Below are 15,613 nucleotides of genomic sequence, written 5' to 3'. Positions count from 1 at the left end.
GCAAAATAAACTCATTGTAGGTAGGTAGCCAGGTATTAGTGACCCCTGTATAGGAAGCCAGGTATAGTTGCCCCCAGTATAGGTAGCCAAGAATAGGTGCCGCCTGTATAGATTAGCCAGGCATAGGTGCCCCAGAAAAGTTAACTAGGAATAGCAGGTACCCCCAGTATAGGTAGCCAGGAATAGGAGCCCCAGTATAGATAGCTAGGCATAACAGGTGCCCCAGTATAGGTAGCCATGCATAAATAGGTGCCCCAGTAGAGGGAGACAGGTATAGATAGGTACCCCAGTATAGGTAGCTAGGCATAGGTAAGTGCCCCAGTAGAGGTAGCCAGGCATAGCAGTTGCCCCAGTATAGGTAGCTGCCCCAGTATAAGTTGCCAGGCATAGCAGGTGCCCCAGTATAGGTAACCAGGCATAGCAGGTGCCCCAGTATAAGTAACCAGGCATAGCAGGTGCCCCAGTATAGGTAACCAGGCATAGCAGGTGCCCCAGAGCCAGTGGCTGGGAGTAGAGCTGCGATGAGTGACACAGATCCCCAGGATACAGATCCCCATGGGTGCGGGCCACAGTTAATGTATTGAAAAAGCAGTGGTGGGCCAAGTTTTCTGGCGCTGCGAGCCAGAGTTTGGCACGTGCTCTAACTTCAGTTGTCCTTGAACTTGTTGTTTAGTGGCTCAGCCCAGTTACATTTATTACATATCAAATATATTCCCAAACTAATTACCTCACTTTTTTCTCTTGGTCATGTAATTCAGGGTCTGGCTATTGCCGACAACCAAATTACAGTGATTTTGCCATTTTGCCTGCACCGCTAATGCCGTAATTACCCTTAGAGCCTATGGCGGTACCCAAGTAAGGCACCGTGCAGTGCTGAAACGTCCTCACTCAGTCAGACCCAGCTATCCAGCCAACTCTCTCAGTAGATCAGAATATAAGGTGTGGTAATGGCTGGTGAAGGGTAAGTACAATGCTGTACTGCAAGTGTATGAGTAGATAGAGATTTTTCTAAAGTACAGTAAGAACAGCTTTGATAAATCTGTGAGGACCATTTAGTTATACTCAGGGTAGTCCTTAAAGAGTGAAAATAATGTAATAAAAAAGCGCTTAATTTTTACAATTATGTATAAATTATTCAGTCAGCGTTTGCTCATTGTAAAATCTTTCCGCTCCCCGATTTATATTGACATTTTATCACATGGTGAGATGGTCACTGGAAGGAGATGCTGCTTGCATTTTTGGCAGTTGGAAACAGCTATTTTCCACAATGCAACAAGGCTCCCACAGTGTGATGTCAGTACCTCAGTGCTGTGAGGCGCTGACATCACACTGTGGGAGGGGTTTCAGCACAAAATCAGCCATACAGAGCCCCCTGATGATCCGATTAAGAAAAAGAAAAGATTTCTCATGGGAAAGGGGGTATCAGCTACTGATTGGGATGAAGTTCGATTCTTGGTTAGGGTTTCTCATTAAAAATTCTACCCAGCTTGACTGGAGCTGGAGTCAGTTCTTTCAACACAGAGTCTGCTGGTGAAAAATACAGTAGAATCACTTTATAGTTAACTCCAAGGGAACTGGCCAAATACTTTACTATATCAGGATTGGCCACACATTGTATAGTCATACAAGCCCATGGTTGGGACTGAGTTTACTATAGCCAGAAATGTACTATGTCAGCGTTTACTAAAACCATCAACTGTTTTTGGTATTGTGTCTCTTCCTGCTAGTTTAGCAATGTGTGCATCTAATTTTCCAACATAAGTCATCATGAGCTCTGAACCATCTTGTGCACTACCAGTACGTTCTAGATAATGCTGCACGAGAGATAGAGCCTTATGCACTTCATGTGAGGAAGGTGTAGGCACAGGCAAATCTTGACTGTCATCATCACTGGATTTTTCGTCACTCTGTACATTATTGACATCTGCAGACTTTGCCTTCACCTCTGCTACAATATCCTCATCAGTCAGTCCTGGGGCTGTCTGAACATTGTCATCAACCCAAAGAAAGTCTTCCAAAATTGTAGGGCACTGGTTTGGGAAATGCAGCATCAGTTGCTCAAATATTTTGCCAAAGTCATGATCATAAGATGAAGCTGATGGCTCTGGTTGATCATCAACAATCTCAGTAGAGGTTGCAGGAAGATCCGTTTTTATAAACCCCGCCTTCATAAAGCAATCGGTAATTGAAGTGGCTGTTACCCTATCCCAAGCTAATCTTGCCCATCGCAGACTTTGGAGCACATCAACTGAGAAATTATCCATGTCATTGTCATCAATGGCTGCAAACAGTTTCTGCAGGAGTTGCTTTCTGTATAAAAGTTTAAAGTCCTGGATAATTCCCATGTTGCATGGCTGAAGGAGGCTGGAACAGTTGAAAGGTAGAAACTCAAGCTGTATTGCTTCAAGACGTTCAGCAGCAGCTGGATCATGTGCACTACAATTATCAACAATCATCAGCACACGTCTGTTTTCCCGAAGAAATTTCCTATCAAGGTTAAGCAGCCACTCTGTAAAGAGATTACCAGTCATCCATGCTTTGCGGTTGTGTTTGTATTGAACTGGCAGTAACTTAACGCCTTTAAAACAACGTGGTTTGGCAGTCTTGCCAATCGCTAACAGTGGCAGCTTCTCAGATCCATTCATATTTGTAGCTAGCAACAAAGTCAGTCTATCTTCACTTCTCTTGCCCCCATGACAGGCGTCTCCTTTAAAAGTCGTTGTACGGTCTGGCAACAGCTTAAAGAATAAGCCCGTTTCATCAGCATTAAAAATGTTGCGTGTTTCATAATGGTCTAGCAAGTGTGGAAGTTTGTTTTCAAGCCAGTCTTTGGCCAGTTCTTGAGGTACAACCCCTCCATTCAGAACATGAAATGAAAGATTGTGGCGTTTCTTGAATCGATCAAGCCAACCATCACTGCAGCTGAATTTGCTGTGTCCAAGGGCAGTGGCAAACTTTGCTGCTTTCGCTTTCATCAATGGACCTGATACTGGAATTCCCACTGAACGAGCATGTTTTAACCAGTGGAACACAGCATCTTCAACATCCTCATATATGGACTTGCGCATTTTCTTGCTGCTGTCTGAAAATGTCACTACAGATTTGTATCTGTCACGTTTTTTCCAAATCATACTGACGGTTGCCTTATTAAGCCCGTACTCGCGCACAATGTCAGCTTGTGTTTTGGCTTTGCTTTCAATCAGCCAGATTATCAGTCTTTTTTCCTCAAGTTTTATGCTGCGTCGTTTCGATACTGCAGGGGTCGCCATTCTTTCCTCACGGCCGTGCACAATCCCAGTGGCTAATGGGTCTCCTAAAAGTAAATAAAAGTACAGTATAACACATTGTAGTTGAAAAATAGTACCAACAGATGAGGAGGAAAGAGGAACAAGTGAGGGGGGGGGGGGGGGGGGACAAGTGAGGAGGGGAAAGGTGAGGGGAAAGGTAAGGAGATGGAAGGAAAGGACAGGTGAGGAGGAAAGGGGGATATATGAGAAGGAAGAAGGGACAGGTGAGGAAGAAAGAGGGATATATGAGGAAGATGGAGGGAGAGGTGAGGAGGAAAGAGGGAATGTCCCCCTGAAAGTGAAGCAGCCAGAAGCTCTGCACAGTAAGTGTGTTACAGATATAGATGGCCGGAACTGTTTGCAGTGAACAGGCCATGGGGAATGACCTCAGGGTCACTTCAGCATATTACGCATTACTGTGCAGACGCTTTCCCAGTGGCCATGCGTCCCAGATCGTGCGCCTTAAGCCGTGAGTGCTCTGTGTGACGGTGTGCGCATTTGCGCTCTGCTCGTGGCTGCAGGTGTGCAATCAGGGACGCATGGCCGCCAGGAAAGCGTTTGCACACTAATGCGTAATATGACAAATGCGGAAATGTCCCCAAGATCATTCCCCATGCACTGTTGGCTACAAACAGTTCGCAACATCACTAGTTACAGATTGCCCAGCAAGTTCTCCCAGGAGGGTGTGACCATGGGGGAGGGCTATAATGCAACGCTGGCTGCGCACTTCAGGTGTCGGTAGGAGCAGCAGGAGAGACTTGTAACATCAGCAAAAGCAACACAGATGACTCCGCCACACACCCACCTGCCGTCTGCTACATTGCTGTGCGGCCTTCTCTCCTCTGTCTATTGTGGAAGGGACGCTCCTTCCGTCTGTACTCTGTCTCTCTGGTGCCCGGAAGTGGATGTAATTTGCGGCCAGCAGCTGTCTCTCCCGTCTATGGTAGAAGAGACGCTCCTACCGCCTGTATAGTCTCTGTAGTTTCCGGAAGTAGCCTTGGTTTATGTGAAAGAGGACGCTCCTCCTGCCTGTAGTCTCACTCTCTATGGTCCCCGGAAAGGAATGTGGTTTCCGGTCAGGTAGCGGAAGTCGGTCAGTTGCCGTGTGCGGGGATGCCGGGGGACAGCCGGCGGGTTCGGGGCCCGGAGGATGGCTCTCAGACCCCAATACTGTACGCGGTGCCGGAGGAGGCGGCGGGCTTGGCTCGGGTGGGGGCGGGGCAGCGCGCGGTTTACGTTCGCTGCGGGCTGTTGACGCAGGCGGCGGGCTCGGCGTACGTGGAGGCAGCGGGCGGCAGTAAGGTGCTGTGCGGGGTATGGTGGGGAGGTGGCGGGGAGTCGCGGCTGCTGTGTGACCTCCGCTGGGCTCGCTTCTCCCTCCGGCGGGGCGGCAGTGCCGGGAACAGCCGCGGGGGGGCGCACTTCCTGCAGCAGAGCCTGGAGCCAGCCGTGCGGATGGAGCGCTACCCCCGGGCGGAGCTGCTGGTGTCGGTGCTGGTGTTGGAGGACCGGGGCTCGGCGCTCTCCATGGCGGTCAGCTGTGCGGCACTGGCCCTGGCTGATGCCGGCATAGAGATGTACGATGCGGTGCTCGGAGCTGCGGCCTACCGAGGAGAGTCTGGGGAGATCCTGCTGGACCCCGGGGAGAGGGAGGAGGAGGAAGGGCGGCCCAGCGTGTGCCTCAGCCTCATGCCCAACCTCGGCCAGGTGTGTAACCATGGCAACTACAGTGCGTGTGTGTGTATAGAATGGGTGTACTCCAACCTCAGCCAGGTGGGGGTGTATACTATGCATGTTCTATATACTGTGTGCCCCAACATCAGCCATGTGACCGGAGGGGGTGTTACTATGCATACTATATAGAGTACATTTGAAATGGGTGCCGGTAGACTTAGGCGCAGGATACAGCGGTATATGGCTGATCCTGCCGTTTTAATTACTATTCCCCCTCCTGGATAGTGGGGGAATGAAATAATTTGGCTTCCAGCGATTGCTGGAGGCCAAATTATTGTGTTTTTTAAGCAACTTCGGCTCCGTCTTCTGATGGAGCCGACGTTACTCACTGAGCGCCGTTATAGACTGATTCCCATTACAGTCTATGGCGGCGCTGGCTGCGCCCAAATCTAGCAGCGCTGAAAAGCACTGCTCCGTACTATATACTGTGTGCTCCAACCTAGATGGAGGGGTGTGCTGATACTATGTATATTATATATACTGTGTGCCCCAATATCAGCCAAGTGACGGTAGGGAGGTGCTGGCACTATGTACTGTATATTCTACTATATACTGCGTGCCCCAAACTCAGCCAGGTGACCATAGGGAGGTGCTGATGCAATGCATACTCAACTATATACAGGTCCTACTAAAAAAAATTAGCATAGTGTGATAAAGTTCATTATTTTCTGTAATGTACTAATAAACGTTAGACTTTCATATATTTTAGATTCATTACACACAACTGAAGTAGTTCAAGCCTTTTATTGTTTTAATATTGATGATTTTGGCATACAGCTCGTGAAAACCCAAAATTCCTATCTCAAAAAATTAGCATATCATAAAAAGGTTCTCTAAACGTGCTATTAACCTAATCTGAATTAACTATAAATACCTGCAAAAGATTCCTGATGCTTTTAAAACTCCCAGCCTGGTTCATTACTCAAAACCGTAATCATAGGTAATGCTGGGAATACACGTTAAGTTTTTACTTTAGATAGATGGGTTCGATAGATAAATTCCAACCTGTCGGATCTGGTCGATTCTACTTTCGTTTCGATTCTCCTCATTCAAGTGAATGTAATTGATAAGAAAAGATAAGGATTCGAGCAGTGAATCGAGAGTAGAATCTATCGAAAGCGACGGCAAAAACGCATCGTGTATTTCCGGCGTAAGACTGCTGACCAGAAGGCCATCATTGACACCCTAAAGCAAGAGGGTAAGACACAAAGAAATTTCTGAACGAATAGGCTGTTCCCGGAGTGCTGTACCAAGGCACCTCAGTGGGAAGTCTGTAGAAAGTAAAAAGAGTGGCACAAAACGCTGCACAATGAGAAGAGGTGACCGGACCCTAAGGAAGATTGTGGAGAAGGACCGATTCCAGAACTTGGGGGACCTGCGGAAGCGGTGGACTGAGTCTGGAGTAGAAACATCCAGAGCCACCGTGTACAGGTGTGTGCAGGAAATGGGCTACAGGTATCGCATTCCCCAGGTCAAGCCACTTTTGAACCAGAAACAGTGGTAGAAGCACCTGGGCTACAGAGAAGCAGCACTGGACTTTTGCTCAGTGGTCCAAAGTACTTTTTTCGGATTAAAGCAACTTTTGCATGTCATTTGGAAATCAAGGTGCCAGAGTCTGGAGGAAGACTGGGGAGAGGAAAATGCCTGAAGTCCAGTGTCAAGTACCCACAGTCAGCTGCTGGTGTTGGTCCACTGTGTTTTATCAAGGGCAGGGTCAATGCAGCTAGCTATCAGGAGATTTTGGAGCACTTCATGCTTCTATCTGCTGAAAAGCTTTATGGAGATGATTTCATTTTTCAGCATGACCTGGAACCTGCTCACAGCGCCAAAACCACTGGTAAATGGTTTACTGACCATGGTATTACTGTGCTCAATAGGCCTGCCAACTCTCCTGACCTGAACCCCATAGAGAATCTGTGGGATATTGTGAAGAGAAAGTTGAGACGCAAGACCCAACACTCTGGATGAGCTTAAAGAGAACCCGAGGTGGGATTTAATTATGTTACTGGGGCACAGAGGCTGGTTGTGCACACTAAGACCAGCCTCCGTTGCCCCATGGTGTGCCTCCATGTCCCCCCTGTGCGCCGCTATACCCCCGCAGTGCTGGCGACACGCAGCGTGTTGCCAGCACAATGTTTTCCTAAGCGCTGTCTGTCAGCGCCTCTCCTCCGCATCGGCGCTACCCGCCCGTGTCCCTTCCCTCCCGCTGATTGGAGGGAAGTGACGCGGGCGGGTAGCGCCGATGCGGGGGAGCGGCGCTGACAGACATCGCATAGGTAAATTGTGCTGGCGACGCGCTGAAATATGCTAATTTTTTGAGATAGGAATTTTGGGTTTTCATGAGCTGTATGCCAAAATCATCAATATTAAAACAATAAAAGTCTTGAACTACTTCAGTTGTGTGTAATGAATTTAAAATATATGAAAGTCTAATGTTTATCAGTACATTACAGAAAATAATGAACTTTATCACAATATGCTAATTTTTTGAGAAGGACCTGTATTTTGTGCCCCAACCTCAGCCAGGTGACCATAGGGGGTGGCTGATACTATGTATACGCTACTATATACTGCGTGCCTCAGCCTCATGCCCAACCCAGGTTTGTAACCATGGCAAATACTGTGTCTGTGACTATGCTACTACAAGTAGCATGTGTGTACTGTGTGCCCCAACCTCAGCTAGATGACAGTGAGGAGTGCTGATACCATATATACCCTATAACAACATAAGCTTGTTACAGTAAACTGATTTAGTAAATATTTGGGTGTAGTAAACAATGTCTAGGTCCAGGTCTGGCCAAGCCCCATTTTAAGTATAAGGAAGTGATGCCTGGTATAGTAAACTAACGGTGAGCAGGGTGAGTCCCCTCTAGGGTTGTAACGGTATGAAAATCCACGATATGATAACCGTAAAAAAAACCACGGTATTACAGTATACGGCATTGTACAATTACTTGCAGGCGCCCCCCCCCTGTAGCCATTAGTATGTGGCCGCAGCATAGGTAGCCGGGGATAGGTGTAGCTAGTAGTAGGTGGCCGCAGCATAGGTAGCCAGGGATAGGTGTAGCCAGTAATAGGTGACCGCAGTATAGGTAGCCAGCGATAGGTGGCCGCAGTATAGGTAGTCAGTGATAGGTGTAGCCAGTAGTAGATGCTCGCAGCATAGGTAGCCAGGGACAAGTGTTGCCAGTAGTAGGTGCTCGCAGCGTAGGTAGCCAGGGATAGGTGTAGCCAGTAGTAGGTGTTCACAGCATAGGTAGCCAGAGACAGATCTAGCCAGTAGTAGGTGCTTGCAGCATAGGTAGCCAGAGATAGGTGTAGTCAGTAGTAGGTGCTCGCAGGATAGGTAGCCAGGAACAAGGTGTAGCCAGTAGTAGGTGCTCGCAGCATAGGTAGCCAGAGACAGATCTAGCCAGTAGTAGGTGCTTGCAGCATAGGTAGCCAGAGATAGGTGTAGTCAGTAGTAGGTGCTCGCAGGATAGGTAGCCAGGGACAAGGTGTAGTCAGTAGTAGGTGCTCGCAGGATAGGTAGCCAGGGACAAAGTGTAGTCAGTAGTAGGTGCTCGCAGGATAGGTAGCCAGAGATAGGTGTAGTCAGTAGTAGGTGCTCGCAGCATAGGTAGCCAGAGATAGGTGTAGTCAGTAGGTGCTCGCAGGATAGGTAGCCAGGGACAGGGTGTAGTCAGTAGTAGGTGCTCGCAGGATAGGTAGCCAGGGTTAGGTGTAGCCAGTAGTAGGCGCTCGCAGGATAGGTAGCCAGGGACAGGTGTAGTCAGTAGTAGGTGCTTGCAGTATAGGTAGCCAGGGACAGGTGTAGTCAGTAGAAGGTGCTCGCAGCTTAGGTAGCCAGAGATAGGTGTAGCCAGAAACAGGTGGCTGAGCACAGAGAGCCGGGGGGAGGGAGAGGGGACGCAGCAGCAGGGATAAATACTCGCATGCCGGCAGCCAGGTCTTTCACCGAGTACGGGCATTCATTGTACTTCATGTTCTTGCATCATCTTGTAATAGCACCCAGGTGGCGCTGTTTCAAGGAAATGTGATGCAAGAACAGGAAGTACAATGAAGCCCGGGTACATCGTGAAGGACAGAGCTGGCTTCTCGCAAGTGAGTATTTGTATCCCCGCCGCTGTTCGTGTGCTCATTGCTGCGTCGCATCCCCGCCGCTACGTCGCCCCGCCCCCTAAAACCGGTAAAACGAAATTGTGCACGGTATGGTTACCGTGCACAATCAAACCACAATATCGTAATACCGGTATATATCGAGGCAACCCTAGTCCCCTCCCACCTGAAGGGAGATACACATATGCAATGTAGACATAGTAAAAAGAGTACTATATTAGAGATTAAAAACATAAAAATCATAAAATTTACTAAGGAGCATGCAAAGAAAAAAGGTTACATCAACAATGGGTACCATATATCATTGTACAAGGACTAAGACAAAGTTGGCAACAGGAAAAAGAGGGGGGAGGAACGGAAAACCCCGGGATTACATCACATTAAGCTAGGTAATAAGTGCCCAGTCTCACCTGGCATTCATGCTTTGGGGGGACCTGGTGCCCAGCCTGTGTATCCACATGGCCTCTCTCCTTAACCAGCCTGGCGTTCTATTAAGATCGCCAGGCTGGCGACCGGATGTTTTATTTTTTTAATTAAAAAAAAACAACTATCGCATGCAGCCAACTAAAAGTTGGCTGCATGAAAGCCCACTAGAGGGCGCTCCTGTTGCGTACTTCTGATCACGGAGGCGATCAGAAGTAACAAGAAAGGCCATGGCGACGAGCGGAGTGATGTCATGGACGTCAGCTGCCTCCGATCCAGCCCTTAGCGCTGGCCGGAACTGGTTGGTCCGGCTGCGCTGGGCTTAGGCGGCTGGGGGGGACCCTCTTTCGCCGCTGCACGGCGGCGATCAGGTAGCACACGCGGCTGGCAAAGTGCCGGCTGCGTGTGCACCCCTTTTTATTTGATAAAAATCGGCCCAGCAGGGCCCGAGCGGCAGCCTCCGGCGGTAATGGATGAGCTGAGCTCGTCCATACCGCCAGGCTGGTTAATAACATTTTATAAAGATCACTCCCTCTCTTTCCCGATTTGACCCTCTCAATCCCTTGAAAGGCAAAACCAGTCATGTTCCCACCGTGTGAATCCCTAAAATGTTTGGCCACATTTGAAATATTTGTGGTAGCCTATCCTACCCCCAGAAAGTGTTCTGCCACGCTCTGTCTCAGTGGCCTCATGGAACAACCCACATATTGCAAAGAACAAAGAGTGAAACTTATAAGATAAACCAAATATTTACTGCCGCAGTTAATAAACTGCTTAAAGGGAACCAGAGATGATGAATGCCTGAAAAATTATAAAGCTTTTATACATACCTGGGTCTTCCTCCAGCCCCATAAGCCTGGATCGCTCCCACACCGCCATACTCCGCTTCCTCTATCGCCGATACCGGGTCCCGTCACTTCCGGCGGACGCGACCAATTATCCGCATGCATAGGGGCTCCCTCCATAACCTTACGCATGCGGCTGCGCAGTATGCAGCCGCACGCGTCAGCATATGGAGGGAACCCCTGTGATGCGGACAATTGGCCGCGTCCGCTGGCGGAAATGACGGGACCCGGTATCGGCTGATCCAGGCAGCTGAGGACCGTGGCGTGGGAGCGATCCAGGCTTATGGGGCTGGAGGAAGCCCCAGGTATGTATAACAGCTCTGGTTCTCTTTAAAGCAGATCCAAGATGAAAAACTAGCTATAACAAGTAACTTGTCTGTATATCTTATGTACAGTTTAGATCAGGGGTCTCAAACTCAATTCACCTGGGGGCCGCAGGAGGCAAAGTCAGGATAAGGCTGGGCCGCATAAGGGAATCAATCAGCAGCTCCCGCGCGTCATTCGCGGCGCATCGCCGCCTCTGCCCGCCCCTCTCACTCTTCCTTCAGAGAGGGGCGGGCAGAGGCGGCGATGAGCCGCGATTGATGTCAGGAGGGGCAGAGCTGAAGCTGAAAGCTCTGCCCCTTCCAGGAAATGCCGGCGATTTCCCCCACCGGACGATTTGGGGGCTCTGCAGCCCTCGTTTAGCGGCGGGGATGCGGAGGATTACTTGGGAGCACTAAAGCGAACTATAAGTAAGCTTTTGCCGGCGAGGGCCACAAAATATTGTATCGAGGGCCGCGAGTTTGATACCCCTGGACTGTAGATGGTTTAAACCGCAAATCTGTCTGCATACTGTTTTAATAGAATATAATTATTTCTTCCTGTGATACAATGACAGCAGCCATGTTGTTTGTAAACATTACACAGAGGCAGGCTTTTCTGCACCATCAGCACTCAGACTGAAAAAAAACCTAATCCTCCCTCCTCCCCTCTGCCTCTGAAATCTCTGGCTAGTAATACCTCCCCCTCCTCCTGCCTAGACTGAGCTCCCATGAGCCCTTGCTACTGCCAAGGCTCTCTGAAAACTGTGGGTGGGGCTTATTTAGTTTATAGGGAATAAGAGTATTAAAACAAAAAAGTATTTGGCTTGAGGAATGCCCTATAAACTATAGGAAAGGAACACAATTATGCAATGAGTAAAAGTTCATCTCGGATTCACTTTAATGCCAAACTGACGGCCATTAGAGACAGAGACAGTCACTTTGGTTTTCTGGTGTACATGACCATACCTGCACGTATGGACACCACTTCTATATGACCTCCGACTGACAACCAAGTATCCGAGTTAGTATCAGAGCTATATAGGCTGGGCAAAATAATTTGACCCAAAGTTGGGTTCTACATGGAGGAGTGGAATCTTACAGCCTGTCAGTGGACTGGAGATCCAGCGCACAAAGGTGTAGTTTGCCCTGCGCTGGTATATATTATATACTGTGTGCCTCAGCCAGTTTGCCATAGGGGGTACCGATACCATGTATACGCTACTATATGCTGAGTACCCCCAACAACCTCAGCCATGGGACCATAGGGTGTGCCAATACTATTTATACTCTATTATATACTGTGTGCCCCAGCCCCTTCCTATGTGTAGTTAATAACCTGTGTGTTTATAACCCGTGCAGGTGTCGGGCCTCCTCTGCACCGGGGAATGGGAAGGAGACAGCCCGGTAGAAGCCATGAAGATGTGTATGGAGGGATGTCAGCGGCTCTACCCTGTCCTCCAACAAAGTCTCCTCAAATCCACCAAGAAAAAGATCCATCTACCAGAGCCAGAATCCAGCTGACTGGACTGATCTCTTCACCGATGGTGCTCACCTGCCATCCAGAAGCACAGGAGCCAAGTACTGGCTAATCATACCTTCCTACGCTGAGTTACAAACATATCAGCAGCTGCAGCTCTTTATATGGACTCTACTGGCACCAGATTTCTGCTATCACCAGCAAATCACAGAGCCCATCGTTTTCACACCAGCAGATACAAGATGCCAGACTTCAGCAAGGCTGATGTGGAATCTCTGGCAGTTGGCTGCTGTCCGCATGGATCAGCAAAGACTGACACTCTACAGGACTAATGGGAAAAGTTCAGTAATAACTTCACCCAAGCATCTGAAATGGATTATCTTCTTCTAGGGGTAGCCGCCTCATGTTTGGGGATTGAAGGCTGCTTATAGATACCTGTGTGATGTTGCTGGACAGTAGCATGGACTGTGGCAGTTGGTGGTGAATCCTCAGTTATATTGCTCTGTTTTTGAGAGAGGATGCACTCCTCTCATGGTTTTGCAGACCCATCTGCTTTCTGTGATATTGTTTCTCATTTTTGAGAGAAAGGCTTAGCTTTACAGTGGTATTTGTAAGCTGGTAAGAGAAAAATAAAAATTTTCTATTTTCACTTAAAACGAGTCATCAGGTTGTTTGAAAGGAGTGTTTTCTTGTTGAGTGCAATGAGGCCTTTATAGATGCCCCAATGGCAATTTTTTGGCTCAGCAGCGGCTCCAGGGTTTTACACTTCAGCAGTGATGTAGTTTAGTCAGGCTTTTTAAAATAAATGGGAATCTGATAAAAAAAAAAATCAGAAACAAAAAAAAAAAAAAGATACTTAGAGAGGGAAGGCTCCAGGTCCTAATGAGCATTCCCTCTTCTCTCCCGGTGCCCGTTCCAGCGCGGGCTCCCTCGTAGCAGGGAAGCTTCGGCAGTCTTCAGGAGCGAAGTCCTCCCGAAGACTGGCTGCTCCATACTGCGCACGTGCAAGTGCAGTATTGAGCCGCCTGTCTTCGGGAGGACTCGGCCCCCGAAGACTTCCGAAGTCCCCCCCAGTAGGGGATTTAAAGTGGACCCAAACCAAACTTTTAATTCAAAATATTTAGTTGCACCACTCTGACACATACAAAGATAAACACTCCTTCAAGCCTATGAGCATTTCAGCGCATGCTTTTCACCCTTCTCTATTCATAACTAGGGTTATACCAGGGCTGTGGAGTCGGTCCGAAAATCCACCGACTCCGACTCCTCAGTTTAGGATTCCACCGACTCCGACTCCACGACTCCGACTCCTCTAATTTGCATATTACAATTTTGTTGATTAAAAGTATGTAACATGAAATTCTTCTCTTAACTGCCAACGCTTAGGAATTTTACAAGACAACTGAAGTGAGAAGGATATGTAGACTACTATATTTATTCCCTTTTTAGACTAAAACTAGTCCTTGGTAAGAGTACTTGTAAAAGGTACAAACCGGAACAAAGAACATCTATCAGGCCCTAGGCAATGTAACTGTGGGGACATGTAAGAATGATGTGCAGGTACTCTGCCGGGGAATGAGGAGATTGTAAACAGACAACACCTCTGTGTTCAATGTGCACAGCATTCTCAGTGGATTCCCTGCAGCTCTGTGGGGAGTGCATATGTAGAGTATAGTACTACTTTTTAACAAAGTAAACCTGAGACTGATGAAATTAAAGTTTTATACATACCTGGGGCTTCCTCCAGCCGCCTTCAGGATAATCAGTCCCTCGTTGTCCTCCTCCACCACCTGGATCTTCTGCTATGAGTCCAGGTACTTGAGCCAGTCGGGCGTAGTGCGCATGCACACACTCCGCCGCCGGGAGCGTACTACACCTGTGCAGCACTATTGCGCAGGTGCAGAATGTTCCTGGCTGTGGGAGCGGCATGCGGCCGGACTGCGCTGACTTGCTGAATTACCAGGACTCCTAGCAGAAGATCCGGGTGGTGGAGGACAGCGAGGGACTGATTAGCCTGAAGGGGGCTGGAGGAAGCCCCAGGTATGTATAAAACTTTACTTTTCATCCGTCTCAGTTACCCTTTAATTTGTAGTCACCAAACCAAATTTTAATAACATATCAAATTATTTGATTTCATCAGCAAAGGGAGTGCATACATTTGCATAAATCAGCATCAATGCGGAATTATTTCCATCTCGTTGACCATCTCTATTAGTGACACGGCTACACATCAGGCTTTATTCTTACAGCATAGATGTTATTTAGTATATATAAGAGATTCCTGTGTACACATCATATATACAGTCACAATCAGATATGTATATCTGACCTTAAAAATACGGGGACTGCTTTATTGAAGCAGCACAAGTAACTAATTTTGATTGGTTTATTTCATTTTTGTGGACAAAGCACAGCTATTACTGTATATATACATTATTTTTAATGACTATTATCTGAGAAATAGAACATTTTATCATATTTTCTATTTTAATTACAGTTACAAATTCATTAGGAGTCGGTGCATTTTTTCCCGACTCCGGCTCCAGGCACCCAAAATTGCCCGACTCTGACTCCACAGCCCTGGGTTATACAGGTGGCATCCATAATTCCTCCTTTGCTGGACACCACCTACTCCACCAGTTTGCCGGATTCTGTCCCGGCAATATGAAAGGAGGGGAGGGGTTCCTCCAATAAATGAAAAATATTTTATATTTGTCATCATGCAGCTAAAAAAAGGCTGCTATTTATTATAATTTAGAAAATAGATTTTATTTTTGAAATCTTATATTTTTAATTTGGGTCCACTTTAATTGAGGAGAGGGAAGGCTCATTAGGATCCAGATCCTTCCCTCTCCGCAAGTGTCTGGCTTTCTTTTTTTAACAGGTTCCCATTTACTTAAATGTTTGATTAGAATCACAGGTAAATGTGTGAGTATTGATAAAACTATTCTATAGCATGCTGTACAGACGTTCTATCTCAGCATTTCCTGTTCTGAATGCTGCCCCCATACACACCCGGGACACAGTACAAGCTCTTGGCTCCCTGGTGATGTTACTGGCTGACTGTTAAACCAATGGCAATTCACTGAACTACTCTGAGCCCTGGATGGTCCTCATAACTGAAGGACAGCCTACTTCCTCATCCCTCCCCACATGCAGGGGGCGGGTATAAAGTACCCTTGTCCTCACTTATAGCTGATGTGCTCCACATCACTCCAATACTGCCTTCTTTTGGGTTTGAAGGAGGAAGCATAGGGAAGACAAACATGATGTGGACTGCTTCGCATCAGCTATAGGCGGCAACAAGGGTAAGTTACACTGCATATGTATTTGTATATTGCCCGGTCAGTTGGGCGAAGGGCGAGCCGAATTACAGCTCACCCTGCTGCCGCTGAATCACTGGGTGGTGTTAAATACATTTAC

General features: G+C 47.8%; 2 protein-coding genes across 2 annotated transcripts; one reads left to right on the top strand and one right to left on the bottom strand.

Moving 5' to 3' along the window:
- Positions 1-1,074: 1,074 nt before the first annotated feature.
- Positions 1,075-4,505, bottom strand: LOC137538947 (tigger transposable element-derived protein 4-like). Its single transcript, XM_068261392.1, has 2 exons — positions 4,093-4,505; positions 1,075-3,313 (listed from the first exon to the last, which is right to left on the bottom strand). Exon 2 carries the CDS (start codon positions 3,267-3,269, stop codon positions 1,674-1,676), a length of 1,596 nt encoding a protein of 531 aa, XP_068117493.1. The 5' UTR covers positions 3,270-3,313; positions 4,093-4,505; the 3' UTR covers positions 1,075-1,673.
- On the top strand, positions 4,347-12,846 carry EXOSC6 (exosome component 6). Its single transcript, XM_068261393.1, has 2 exons — positions 4,347-4,994; positions 12,073-12,846. Exons 1-2 carry the CDS (start codon positions 4,401-4,403, stop codon positions 12,232-12,234), a joined length of 756 nt encoding a protein of 251 aa, XP_068117494.1. The 5' UTR covers positions 4,347-4,400; the 3' UTR covers positions 12,235-12,846.
- Positions 12,847-15,613: the final 2,767 nt, after the last annotated feature.

Source organism: Hyperolius riggenbachi, chromosome 11, assembly GCF_040937935.1.
Source record: "Hyperolius riggenbachi isolate aHypRig1 chromosome 11, aHypRig1.pri, whole genome shotgun sequence".
NCBI classification, from domain to species: domain Eukaryota; kingdom Metazoa; phylum Chordata; class Amphibia; order Anura; family Hyperoliidae; genus Hyperolius; species Hyperolius riggenbachi.
This window is presented reverse-complemented; position numbering and strand designations above follow the sequence as displayed.